Source organism: Oxyura jamaicensis, chromosome 13 (genome assembly GCF_011077185.1).
Source record: "Oxyura jamaicensis isolate SHBP4307 breed ruddy duck chromosome 13, BPBGC_Ojam_1.0, whole genome shotgun sequence".
NCBI classification, from domain to species: domain Eukaryota; kingdom Metazoa; phylum Chordata; class Aves; order Anseriformes; family Anatidae; genus Oxyura; species Oxyura jamaicensis.
The window spans coordinates 13,234,462-13,247,076 of record NC_048905.1 but is presented as its reverse complement, the minus strand read 5'-3'; the positions used below and the strand labels follow the sequence as shown (position 1 = coordinate 13,247,076).

General features: G+C 58.4%; 1 protein-coding gene across 2 annotated transcripts; it reads right to left on the bottom strand.

The window, feature by feature from the left end:
* Nucleotides 1–2,453: 2,453 nt before the first annotated feature.
* Nucleotides 2,454–12,082, bottom strand: SPARC (secreted protein acidic and cysteine rich). 2 transcript variants are annotated; one of them, XM_035338604.1, is made up of 10 exons: nucleotides 11,932–12,082; nucleotides 6,694–6,763; nucleotides 6,390–6,440; nucleotides 6,037–6,121; nucleotides 5,457–5,578; nucleotides 5,105–5,225; nucleotides 4,854–4,987; nucleotides 4,474–4,622; nucleotides 3,805–3,953; nucleotides 2,454–3,649 (listed from the first exon to the last, which is right to left on the bottom strand). In XM_035338604.1, exons 2-10 carry the CDS (start codon nucleotides 6,748–6,750, stop codon nucleotides 3,621–3,623), a joined length of 897 nt encoding a protein of 298 aa, XP_035194495.1. In that variant the 5' UTR covers nucleotides 6,751–6,763; nucleotides 11,932–12,082; the 3' UTR covers nucleotides 2,454–3,620. The 2 variants fall into 2 exon arrangements, with proteins under 2 accessions (XP_035194495.1, XP_035194496.1); XM_035338605.1 differs by having other exon boundaries at nucleotides 6,390–6,437.
* Between the last annotated feature and the right edge of the window lie 533 nt (nucleotides 12,083–12,615).

Genomic DNA, 12,615 nt, shown 5'->3' with positions numbered 1-12,615 from the left:
GGGCAAGAAGTAACACGAGGCATGTGTAGCTGTTCTGGTCCAACCGAAGCAGCAATCAAAAGGAATATGAAATTAAGAAAAATGTAGGGAATGCACATAAAAACGTGACCCGGGGTGAGTCATTTCCTAAGAATCACAGACCCAGAGTTTATGGGGCTCTTGGAAGCAAAACACCAAAGCTGAAGGTAAGTGGGGTTAATTGGGAAAAAGCCGTGGGGTATGTGGTAGGCCATGAAATAGAAAGTAGTGTAACTTCTCCGTGGCCAGTGCAGACAGCACAGTCCCTTGCACAAATCATTACCAACTGTGTAATTCCCTTGGCACCAGAGCATCTGGGAGGCAGCCCCAGCCCAGCTCCTGTTGGACCTCCCCATCGCCGTGCAGCGAAGTATCTGTGCAGACCTCTGTGTCCCCTCTGTCTGTGCTCAGCCTGCAGGAACATGATGCTTTGAGGCTCAACATCCCATCGAATCAAGCGATCGCCAGCCACTGGGTTCAAAAATTCAAGGGAATGGGAGTGAGCCAGGCGGGCTGATCACAAAACACGAAGCAGGGGGTCGTGTCAGACACGTGTCCTCTAGACCGTAAGGCTTCAGCCCAAAAGAAGAGAACACAGCAGATACACAGGGTTCGGGAGCTGCTCAGCAAACGAGCAGGGCAGGGGGTTAACATCCAGCAGAGGCAGATGGATCTCCGGGCGTGGGCCTTGGAGTCCGGGCAGTTGTAGGAGCGTGACTGGAGCAGTGACCCTGGCTTGTCACCTCTTTGCATCCCCTGCATTTTGAATAATTAAGCCTCCAAACTTAACACAGCACTTAGGCCACAGTTAGCTTCGTTGTTGTTGCTGCTGTTTTTGTAAAAGCAAGGCTCAGGGAAGGAGACAGGAAAGCACTAATCTCCGCACAACTCTGTCCCTCCCACCTTTTCTCTGACGGAGGCAGGCAGGATGATGCTCAGCACTCTGTGGTGCTGCCCCGAGGACCACAGCCGAACCCACAGAGCGAACCGACCCTGCCTGCAAAGGCACTGCAGCACTCGGGCCAGGCTGTGCGTCTGTCAGCTTGCCTTTGGATCCAGCGCTCGCTGTGATTTTTCTATTTTCCTTTTTCGAGTTTGTGAACCATGTCCTCAGTCAGCACTGACCACAGGGAGATTTTCCACTTGGAAAGTACAGTCGAGTTTCTTTACTGCTGAGCAGGCACTGAAAGGCTCAATTTCGGCTGTAACAGGGCAGGGGCTGTTCTCTTCCCCCCTGCTGACCGTCTAGGTCTGAAAGCTTAAAAAGGCCAACTTATTCCTCGGGTCCTGATGTAACCCCGTGCATGGCATTTGCCCCAAGGCAGTGAAATTCCAGCTCCAGGCTGTGACCCTGTCAGGGTTAGGAGCAGCCCAGCTGCAACCTCCCGATGCACCCGCAAAGCCAGGACAGCTGCGCTGTAACTCCGTGGAGCTGGGCCCTTGGGGCTCTGCCAGACGTGTATTGTCCCCTCGGATGGGACACAGCTTTGGAGACGGATCCCTTCGCCTTCCCAGCTGGTCCCTGCTGGTCACCCTGTGTTCCCTCAGCTGAATCCTGCTGGTGGGTGGGTAGAGTGGTGGGACGAGCCCTGGGGCTCGGGGTTGGGGTTCTTTGTGTGCCTGCCTGCTCAGCACCCTTCACCTAGGCATCAGTTTTCCCCAAACAAACAGGAGAGCAGTGCGAGTACCTGTGCCTGCTGCCACAGTGACCCTGTCTGCCTGAATTGCTTCAGCTCATTCCCCATCCGATCCATCGCTTTCCCCACCCGATCCCCCATAGCTGATCCCTCCTGGTACCTATGGCCATGCTCTCATGAGCAAGGGCCCCTTCTGGGGGGTGCGGCAGCTGGCATGCACACAGCCAGGAGGAACCCTGCCTCGGTTTCCCCATCGTTACGTACACAGCTAGCAGGACTGCATGGCTTATTCCAAGCCGTAATCTAATCCAAGCTTATTCTGTCTGGTAATGATTTAGCACCCCCCAAAGTCCTCTGCTGCTGTTACACCCTGCAAAGTGCTTTGGTGCTGCAGCACGTTACAGCCGTGTGGCTCCTGCAGGGCAGCACCGACACACGGCGGGTACCCATGGCCTGCGCAGCCCTTCCCAGCCTGCACACGAATGGCCCCAGCCCATCTTCCCTCCTGAGCCACGTTTTTTTTCACATTAACGCCTTTTTTGGCGATGGTTAGATTGAGGGAATTAAGCATTCACCATAGGCAATGGAAAATCCTGATGAAGACCCTCAATTTCGGTGGTTTTGGGATCACAGAGCTCAGCCCTGAGGTTGGAGCCCAAAGCACAGGGGTGTCGTGTCTGCGCCACCCACGTGCGGCCGGCCCGGTAGGGGTGGGAAGGAACAGAGGGACATCGCACGCACGTTTAGTGTCAGTGTTTCAAATCAGTATTTTATTACAGAGACTCATCAGGTTGCTCACACTGTGGCAAGAATTTAATAATATAAGGCACAGGGAACATTCAGAGGTGAAAAAAAAAAAAAAAAAAAGATCTCAGCCTGTGAGACTTAACCACCCCTTCGCTCCTGCAGGACACTTTCTATAAAGCAAAATCCAAATAACTTCTCCCTTCCCTCCCGCCCATCCTTTAACCCCAAAATCCACACCAGGATAAAAGCACCGCGTCGTGCGTGTGGCAAGCACGCCCCTCCGAGCAGAAACGTCCCCTCCAAGCCCAGCACAGCTTCCCCGGGAGAACAGGGCTGGAATTTAAGAGCAACCGAGGCAGAGGTGGGCACCGTGACCTGGGGAGCCAAGGGCTTGATCTCAGCCGCGAGCACCCACGTCCACACCACATCTCCCCTTGCAGCAGAGAGAACACAAGAGCAGTACAGTCATCGAGTAACGGTAAAGCACGTAGCACTTTCAAACCTTTATTTCTCTTGAGGGGATTTTACAGGATGGGATGACTTTGTTTTATTTGTTTTCTTTCTTTCTTTCTTTCTTTTCTTTTTTTTTTTTTTGTGCATTTTCCTGTTTGTTTCTTGGATTCGCCCTTTTTTATTTTTTGGTGCCCAATGATTGTTAAATTCAAGCCCTGGGAATGGTTTTAAAAAACAACAACTCAGAACAAAATCCTGCCTTTCTATGCCTTCCTCACCCCTCTCCATCCCCCCTACCACGAGCTGGGTGACCACTGCATCACCCGCCCCGAAAGCCCCCTCTACATCCCCTGGCTCTGCCTCCCGTGTGCTCTGGGGCTCGGGCAGTGAATCAGCTGAGCCCGTTGTGTCCGTGCCGCGTGTCCGAGAACATGCCGTAGGTAAGGAGATAACAGGAGTCGGTCCGGGAGAGATACAGAGCGGGCATTTCGTCCAGGAACAGGGTCGGACAATCGTAAAGGCACGTCGGGGAGAGAGAGGGCTGGTGAGGGCATGTGGAAAGAGCCAGGTGGGCAATGTAGTGGTAACGGGTTAGGCTGTGAAGGGCTGTTACTTCTCTTAGCACCGATACTACATATGTTTAGATCTATATTAGCACCTTGTTCCCGTGGAAAACGAAATGAAACGAAAGCGGTTCAAAGACCGAAGGAAGTGGGAAGGTTAAAACGAGACAAAGTTGGCAGCGGAGGAGGAAGCTGGGGGGGTTTAGATCACGAGATCCTTGTCTATGTCCTCTGTGGAAGGAAAAGAGAGAGACGTGGTTAGGGGACGGGTGCTGCCGGGGTCACTCCCGCATCCCCCTCCCCTGCTTCCCCCCAGCCCAGGGCCTTTGCTGCTTCCCCGGGGGGAAATTTTTGGGTGCCCCGTGCCCGGGCGGGCAGATACTCACGCTCCTTAATGCCGAAGCAGCTGGCCCACTCCTCCAGGGCGATGTACTTGTCGTTGTCCAGGTCGCAGGCCTCGAAGAAGCGGGTGGTGCAGTGCTCCATGGGGATGAGGGGGGCGCGCAGCGGGGCCAGCTCGGTGTGGGACAGGTACCTGCCGGGGACACCCGGGGTCAGCGCCCCAGCCCTCCCCCTGGTTTGGGGTGTCCTCCCAGTATCCCTCCCAGTATCCCAGTATCTCTCCCAGTATCCACCAGTGGGCGTAGTGGGGGTTTAAGGACGGCTGTCTGCCCTTGCATCAGGCTGTGTTAGTCATAAAATAGCCAGGGGCTGCGGGCCCTCGCTGGCTGCACCCACTGGGGGGGCTGCATGCCCGGCCATTCCCGCACCTATGCCCAGCTCTAAGCCAGCAGCTGCTGTTTCAGCTGTTGCAGTTATCCCCAGGGCCTTGGGATGAAGATATTTTAGGGAACTCTCATCTGACGGTAAATCTGAGAAGACACAAACTGCATCCAAGGGCGATGGGAGCAGCTGGGGCTGGGGGAGGCCCCTCTTTCTGCACAAGAGCTCACCTCCCAGCTCCTGGACTCCTGCTGCCCCCAAACCACCCCGGTTGTCCTACCTAGGCAGGGAGGGGACCTGCTGGGGTCCCATCCTGCCCCGCCGACACTCACCCATCAATGGGGTGCTGGTCCAGCTGCCCGAACTGCCAGTGCACGGGAAAGATGTACATGTTGTAGTTCTTCTCGAAGTCGCGGGCCAGCAGCTCCACGGTGTGGTCGCCGGCCTCCAGGCGCTTCTCGTTCTCGTGGATCTTCTTCACCTGCCGTGGGAGGGCCGTGTCAGGGGCAGGGGGGCGCAAAGGGACCCCGGGGGGCTTCGCATGGGGTGCCCGCAGGTCGCTCTGCAGGGCTGCGAGCGAGAGATCCCCAGGAGCACAGAGGGAGCCTGAAGGACCCGCGGCTGGGTTTGGCGTTTGGGAGCCAGAAAATCTCCGTGCAGGGTGCACGTGGACCTGCCCAGGAGCTGCTGGGCTCCTGCCCCAAGCCCTCACCTTGAGCTTCTGCTTCTCGGTCAGCAGGTTGTTGTCCTCGTCGCGCTCGTACAGGGTGATCAGCACGTTCTTCAGCCAGTCCCGCATGCGCAGGGGGAACTCGGTCAGCTCCGTGTCCAGGCAGGCGGGGATGACTGGAAGCCAGACACCGTGCTCAGCACCAGCGTCCTGCCACCCCGCCTAAACCCCTGCTCTCCCTCAGCCCGTGGGCAAGGGGAGCCGTACTCCCCGAAGGGAACGGCCCCCCTTACATTTGCAAGGCCCAATGTAGTCCAGGTGCAGCTTGTGTCCCTTCTTGGTTCCCTCCAGGGTGCACTTGGTGGCAAAGAAATGGCAGGAGGAGTCGTAGGTCTTGTTGTCGGTGCCGCAGACCTGCGTGGGACGGGGAGGTGCTGTGTGAAGGGCAGCAGAGCCCATCCCAGCTTGGGGACAGCGGGCAGAGCCCCCAAAAGAGGAGTTTAACTTGTTCCTCAGGGCAGAAAACATCTCCTTGGTCTCCACCAGCAGAGGCCAGGTGGGGACCTGCCGCCTTGGCTCTGCCCAGCTCTAGAGCCAGCGGTGTCCCCACAGGGTCCCTCCCCGCCGCCCAGCCTCTGCCCTCACCTTCTCGAAGACTCCAGAGGTGGCTGGGCAGCTGGAGGGGTCCTGGCACACGCACATGGGCGAGTTGTTGTCGTCCACCTCGCACACCTTGCCGTGCTTGCAGTGGTGGTTCTGGCACGGGTCTGGGAGAGGGCAGGGGGCAAGGTCAGGGGCTGCCCCGTCCCCACCTCCCACAAACTGGGGGCTCCCCAGCACAGAGGGAGGCAGAGCTGGCACAGGGGCTGCCCCGAGCATCCCTCCCCGTACGGGGAAGATGTGAAGGAGCCCACATTAGCCCTCAGACTATTCCCAGCCTCCTCTCTGTGGCCACACATTGCAATAGCTTTTCTGTTGCAAAGATAAAAAAAGGGGGGGGGAGCGGGTTCTGGTGGTGGGGAGTTATAGAGAATCGAGAGGTGGAAGAATTCCTGTACCTCCCTGGCTCTTAAATGTGCATCTCATTTGGCACTGTGCTCATCCTGCACCCTCCCCAAAGGAGCCCCTCACTGTTTGGGGTGCCTAAAGGTCAACCCCCATGGAAGGGATGGTGCCTCTGCCTGCCAGAGGGCAAAAGCTGAAGGGCAGGGAAAAAGTGACTTACTCTCTGCGACGATCTCCTCTACATCCTCTGTGGGCTCCTCGAACTCCCCCACCTCCACCTGGACGGGGTTTGCCCCCACAGGCTCCTACAAAAGAGGACAGTGCGTGTGGCGGGGTGCGCAGAGCTCAGCCCCGGCAGCCCCCCCGAGCCTTGGGGATGCTTTGGAAGAGCTGATGGGAGAGCTTCTTCCAGAGAATAATTGATATTTGGAGGAAGAACCCCCAGAAGCACTGCTGGTTGCCACCATGGGGGCTTCCCAGAGCACCAGAACGGGAAGTGCCCAAGCCCTTTGCTCTTCCCAGGGCGGTGGGTGCCACGAGGGGTGGGTGCTGAGGAGGAGCAGGGCCACCTACCTCCGTGGTGGGGTCCTCGATGACCTCCGTCTCATCGGGCAGGGCCTCCTGCTGCAGGGGAAAAGGGCCGTGAGCTGGGGGCCGTGGGGACCACGGTCCCGCTGGGGTGACATCCCAGGGCCACCCTCGGGTTTCCTCTCCCCCACTTCCCCATCCCTTGGGGACCATGCAAGAGGGTGAAGCTACTTTGTGCTTCCTACAGGGCTCCTGGTTTTATTCATTGGCAAAGAAATTCCCCGACAGATCCACCGGGTGCTGGATACGTCCCGTACAGCAGAGAGGCTCTGCTGGCTCCCCTCCTTACCGGAGCTGCCAGGGCTTTGCCTGCCAGGCAGAGAAGGAAGAAAATCCAGGCTCTCATCTTTCAGCAAACCCTGAATAAAGGAGAGGAAGAGGAGGGATGAGGAAGGAGGTCACACAGCTCCAGGCTAAGCTCACGGCCAGCAGTCAGACACGCAGAGAAGGTTTTCTCCGTTTCCTGCCTTGTCTGGTCAGCGCTGCAGCCCCACATGATGGCATTTCTAGCCAAAACCTTAAGCCAAATGTTGTTTCCAAGACAAATTCTTTTGATTTTGCAACATGGGAAGGTGGGGGTGTGAGGCTTTCCAGGAGGCATTAGGAAAGCTGCAGTCAAAATGGCAGTTCCCCTTCCCTTCACATGAGTTGTGGCAAAAAAAAAAAAGTCATGTTAAAAGCCCCTGACACGAGTCCTGGGTACAGGCAAACTCACCACCATTTTATTTGTTACTCAGAGGAAAAATGGAAGTGGAAGAAGAGGGAACGGACAGGCAGTGAGACTGTCAGCTTGAGAATTAAATCCCTTAGAAAACGCTTCCCACATGGACGCACATCTGTCGGGGTGGCAGGGAGCAGGCTTCCATCTCCGGCACCCCCAGATGTGGGGTTTTCTAATACACTTTTTCCTGCTCAGACCTGAGGGTCCCCAAACTGGCTTGGAGGGCACCAGGGCACCTCAGGATCGTATCCTGCTGGGGGATGAGCTCCTAGAGGAGAAGGAATTTGCACCCTGGGCTGTTTCAGGGACGGTGCAGGACGAGCGGGCAGCCCAGCTACCCCAGGCTGCGATGCGAGCCAGGAGGAGAGCTGCAGCTGGTGAAACCACCCCGTGTGTGTGTGTGTGTGTGTGTGTGTGTCCCCTCGGTTCCTGTTTGGCAGCATGGAGCCCTTCTGTGCCAGGGCAGCGAGGAGCTCAGCTGGGTGCTTAATATGCCGGCGGCATCCCTGCCAGCCGGGAGAGAGGGACGCCCGCTCCCTTCCGCCCGCAGGGAGAGTGAAAGTCCCCCCAGCAGAGGTCTGTCCTCCTGCCAAGGCTCCCCCTGCTCCCTTCCGCTCGTCCCCCTCCTCCCCACCTGCGGGGACGGGGACGGGAGAGTGGGTGGCTTTGCTGGGACAGTGCTGGGCAAGGTGCTCCAAGCATCCTTTTGCCTCCTGCCCACGCAGGACGGCCCGCTGGGTGTAAAATGTGACAATGCCGCCCCGCTGGGACACGTAGTACCTAGATTAGGTGTGGTCAGCCAGGCAGAGGCTGAAATCCTCCTTCCAGCCTCGCAGCATCACCCGGACCCGGCTCACCCTGGGATGCTGGGGAGCTGGGAGCACCGGGCTGGTGGGGACGGCTGCTGGGGGGATGTGGGATGTGTGGGGATGGGGGACGGGGCAGTGGAGGAGCCCGTTAGCTCCCACTCGGTACACACCACCCCTTCCCCTCGTCTTTCTCTGGTCTGGCAGCTGCTGAGAGCCTCCTGCCGTTTGCCAGGAGCTGCGCTGAGATCACCGGCTCTTCCCTTCTGGTGAGGTGGCTATCTGGGGGCAGGGAGGGGAGGTGGAAAAGTACTGCATCTGGCCATTTCCTCCTTCGCTGCCATCCCCTGGCTTGTGAAGGTTTCTCCTGGGCTTCTCCCAAGGGGCTTGTTTGCCTTGGAAGTTGTTCTGAGGTTCGGTGGTGCTCGGTGGGCAGAAACACGGCAGAGCCCAGCCAGGAGCAGAGGGCAGGGCATGTGCACATGGAAGGTGGCATTAAGGAGAACCCAACCCCAGACCAAGGCCCTCTCAGATCGTTTCCCCAAAGCCCCAGAATACCTAAGTTTCCAAGTCTGCCTGCAGCGAGCCGGGCTCAGAGAATGCCGTGCTTGCCAGGAGCCAGCAGACAGCTGGAGCTGCCGGTGTTGTGTTTGGAGGAAGCAGGAGCATGAAAGAGTCTGAGCAAACAAGCCTGCAGCGCCGTCTCATGCCAGAGACAGGAAAATAAGCTTATTAGAAAAACAACATCCTCCTGGAGGCTGTGCGCAGAGGACATTGCGGTGTCTGTGAGACCCTGGCTGCTGCTTTGCAAGGACACAGTCTTTAATGAATGTCCGGTGGCCAAAAATCCTGAAATAACACCTCAGGAGCCCTGCACACAGCATTTCCCCAGCACACAGAACATGTTTCTGCTGCAGGACTCCCTCCTTGCCATGGTCCTGCCGTCCAGGAGGATGCTGCCTGCCAACAGGTACCAGCAGGAGCCAGTGCTTTCGAAGACACTGGAAACCTGCACGCCCTGGGCGCAGAGAGGGCTGCTGAACGTGCCGGGCAGAAGGCACACGGGGCTGTCAGCTGCACACAAGGGCTAACACGGCTGCGGTGTTGGGACAGGGATCAGGATGCTCCCTGGGAGCTGCCACCACGATGAGCTCGAAGCTGTTTGCAGGGGCTGTGGAGCAATAGTCCTGCTCTGGCCGGGCTACTGGGGGGGGCGCAGGGGGAGGTCTCGCTGTACCCAAACTCCAGCCAAAATTGAGAGAAGCCCCCTCAGCACTTAAAGGCTACCACTGGCTTGCCCCAGGACAGCCGCTGTGCCCTGGGTGCTGGTGGGCGAAGCTCCCTGCCCGGGGCACACACTGCAGCGAGCCGACCCCACAGCCCGGACAACACTTGACCCCACTTGTGTCCTAAGTGGGGACTTCAGCTCCCACTCGCTGTGTAAACACGGTCTAGTGGCTCTTACAAATGCCTCTCAATGAGTCCCTTTGGTCCCTTTTGTCTCCTCCAGCCCAGCCTGGGTGCCTTGGCGGGTGGAGGCGGGCAAGGGCCAGGCAGCGCAGCCTCTGGAGGAGGCTCCTTGGATGGAGCAGCGTGGCCCATGTGGCCCTGGCCCTGGCCAGGGTTGCATAAGCCCCACGGATGCCACGTTAGCGTGGGGAGGAGCCTCTGCCTGGCCCCTCTGCCAGCTCCTCCCCGATGCTGCTGCGAGGCACAGGACAACCCCGGCGGCCTCCGCTGCTGCCCGGCCTCCCACCATGGTCAGGAGTGGGCAACGGCGGGGCAAAAACCCTCCCACCCCTCGCTGTCAGGGTGGTGAAAAAGTGTGGCCACCGCAGGGCCCATCACCCAGCCCTGGGCTCTCTGTGCAAGCAAATCCCTCTGAGCTTTACCTCACCAACCAATTTCAGTTGGAAATCTGGTCTGAGAGATGAGCTGTGTGCGCCAGAACCCAGAAAGCTCCCCGCAGGTCCCTGCCTGCACGGCACTGCAGCCTGTGCGAGGTCCCAGGGGACCACCGCTGTCCCTGCCACCTGCAGGGTCCCCCTGTGCTCACGTCGTGTTTGGGGTCGCAGAGCCGAGGTGGGTTTGGCTGGGACAGAAATTCCCCTCAGCTCATGTGCACGCTTGCACACAGGACAAATTCTGCCCACCCCATCTTTCCGTGCAGTCACTGCACCCTGTTAACCCATGGGCGTTGCAAAGAGTGACTGGAGCCTCTGTGATGGCACTTCCAGGTATGCCAGGTCTCTGCAGAACTTACTAGCAAAGTGGTAAGAGCCCTCGTACCAGTGGAGCTGTGCGCTGGCTCGAAGCTGCCCCAGTTTGCCCAGACTGCACACTGCACCCAGAATGGGAAGCGCCTCAGCAGTACCAGAAGTGCCTGGGTGAGACGGGGGCTGCAAGCACGGGGAGACCCTGCAGACCGCGGTCAGAAGGGGAAATGGTGACACATTTTGCTGCCCTGCCTGTGCTGCTGCTTTTGTTCCCACTGGCTGTGGGGCAGTGCCGAAAGGAGCCGGGATGCTCGTGTGCCAGGTGCAGGCGGGTCCCTCTGGCTCCCGGGGCAGACCGAAAGCTGATCTCCCACCGAGGCACTGCTCCACAAAGCGAAGAGCAAAAAAACCTTCTGCTAAATACGCTGCAAAAATGCAAACCATCTTCAAAGCATTCCCAGGGCTCGCCCTGCCACGGCCGCTCCAGCGATAACAGCCCCGACATCCATCCGAGCAGAGGACCCAGAAAGGGTTTCCATGGGAGCCGACATTCCTCCGGGGCTGAGTCATGGAAGAGCAGAGGGGAAGGAGGGGCTTGCAAAAAGTCTGAAAAGTTTATTTCTGCTCTTCCCCCTCCCGTCAACTCCCGCATCCCTGCTCCTGCCTATGTGGCAGACAATAGCCTGGCTTTAGCAGCTGCGCGGGGCGCGACAGCTTTTTATTTGCACTTAAAAACTTCCCCGACCCACCCTCCCAAACTGCTGTGATTTATTTTTGTCCCTGGGCGGAGGGTGCTGAAGAATTTTCGGGCTGTTTCACGGTGGTGCTGATTGAGCACCCGGAGTGCTGGCGACCTTCCCGGTGCGCCCGATTTCCCTCCGACGTGAAAGAGTCGCCTCGGTGGGAACCGAGCCCCCGGCCTGCGAGGTTTCCTTCCCTTGGCTGGGCAGAAGAGCGGAGATTTCTTAGGGGGGGGGACACACAAAGAGCGGGGCTAGGCTGCCAGCACGTCACCGGCACAGCAAGGCCAGCTGCTGCCTTTAAAGGAAGCGAGCCCTCGGCTCCTCTGCCTGGCTCTGGAGCCAGGTCCGACTGATCCCAAGTTATTGCACTTTTCTTTTTTTTCTTTTCTTTTTTGTTCCTCCTCTCCTGTCTCTCTCTCTCCACCATCTATCAGCTGAAGTTGAATAAACCAGGGAGCGGGACCTGAAATGGGTTCGGTCTGCTTGGAACAAAAAGCTGAGTGTCTTTTTTTTTTCTCTCTCTCTCTTTTTTTTTCAGGAGAAATGAGAGTGGTTGCACTGAGATAAAGCTGACAACCCTTTTGTTCTTCCCCTAGGTATTCTGGTGAGTAAAACGTCACCTGCCAGCACACCCCAGGCTGTGCACGGTGGGGATGGGTTTGTAACCAGATCTGGTTTGCCGTGCAGGATGCGCCGGGACCTCGGTCCAGCGCATCTCCCTAGGGAAACAACCCAAAACCCAGAGGGGAAAAAGGGAGAAGGGAGAACAGCTGAAGCTTTACGGCCAGGTGACCCCAAAGCCTTAAAGCTGGCGATCTGGCGGTGAAATCGAGTAACAGGTTAGGAGCTGGGAAGCTGCAAAGAGGAGCGAGAGAAGGAGGCAGGAAGGGTCCCCGAAGGCTCCGCGCGGGGTGGGAGGCACGGGGCGAGCAGCGGGCGCTCGCTGGGGTCGGAGGGCTGCAGGGCTGGGGTCCCCGCGAGGATCCCCGCGAGCAGGAGCGGCAGCAGCACGAAGGGGACCGAGAAGGGCTCCGGCCATACCTCGCAGTCCTGGCAGCTGGGCTGAGGAAACTTCAGGCGCTGGGGAAGGCTGGAGGAATCTGCGGGTTTTAGAAGGAGGCAGCAGGAAGGCAAAGTGTGGGCTGGGTTTCCTGCTGCCTCTCCTCCTCCTCCTCCTCCTCCTCCTCCTCGCTATCTTTCCAAATCAGTCTCTTCCTCTCCCTCTCTCCCCGGTGGGCTGTCCCCACCCGCCTCCCGGCTCCGAGCCCGACATACAGGCAGGGGCACGGCCCTGGTGCCGAGGGCAGACCCGAGGAATCAAGCGGGGCTGCCACCAAGGGGGTCCTGCAGGGACCGCGACCCTCCTGCCGCTGCCCTGCACTGCTGCAGTGAGCTTGTTGGGTCTCTGGCTCTGGCACCGGAGGGCAGGGAGGAAAACCACGTCCCACCTTGGTTTGTGCAGCTCCCAGCACCACGGCCTGCCCCAATTAGGGCATTAAATCCTGTCGTTTTGCTACAGTTTGGTCCCTGAGCTGGTGTTTTCCATCCTCAGGAGGACGCAGAGGAAGGGAGAAGAGTCTTTGCTCCCCTCTCCTAACGTTGCTGCCCTCTGGGGCTGCCTTGCGGGAAGGGAGAGGAAAGAATGATCCCCGTTTTCCAGAGTGCGGAGAGGGATGACGTCTGAAATAGCTCCCAGTGGGCAGGAAAGTGCTTGGCTTGGAGAAA

Coding starts and splice junctions, on each gene's coding strand:
- SPARC (XM_035338604.1), bottom strand. CDS start 6,750: ATGAGAGCCTGGATTTTCTTCCTTCTCTGCCTGGCAGGCAAAGCCCTG. Junction 6,441..6,693: donor GCAAAGCCCTGGCAGCTCCG/GTAAGGAGGGGA, acceptor TTTCCCCTGCAG/CAGGAGGCCCTGCCCGATGA. Junction 4,988..5,104: donor CTACATTGGGCCTTGCAAAT/GTAAGGGGGGCC, acceptor TCTGGCTTCCAG/TCATCCCCGCCTGCCTGGAC.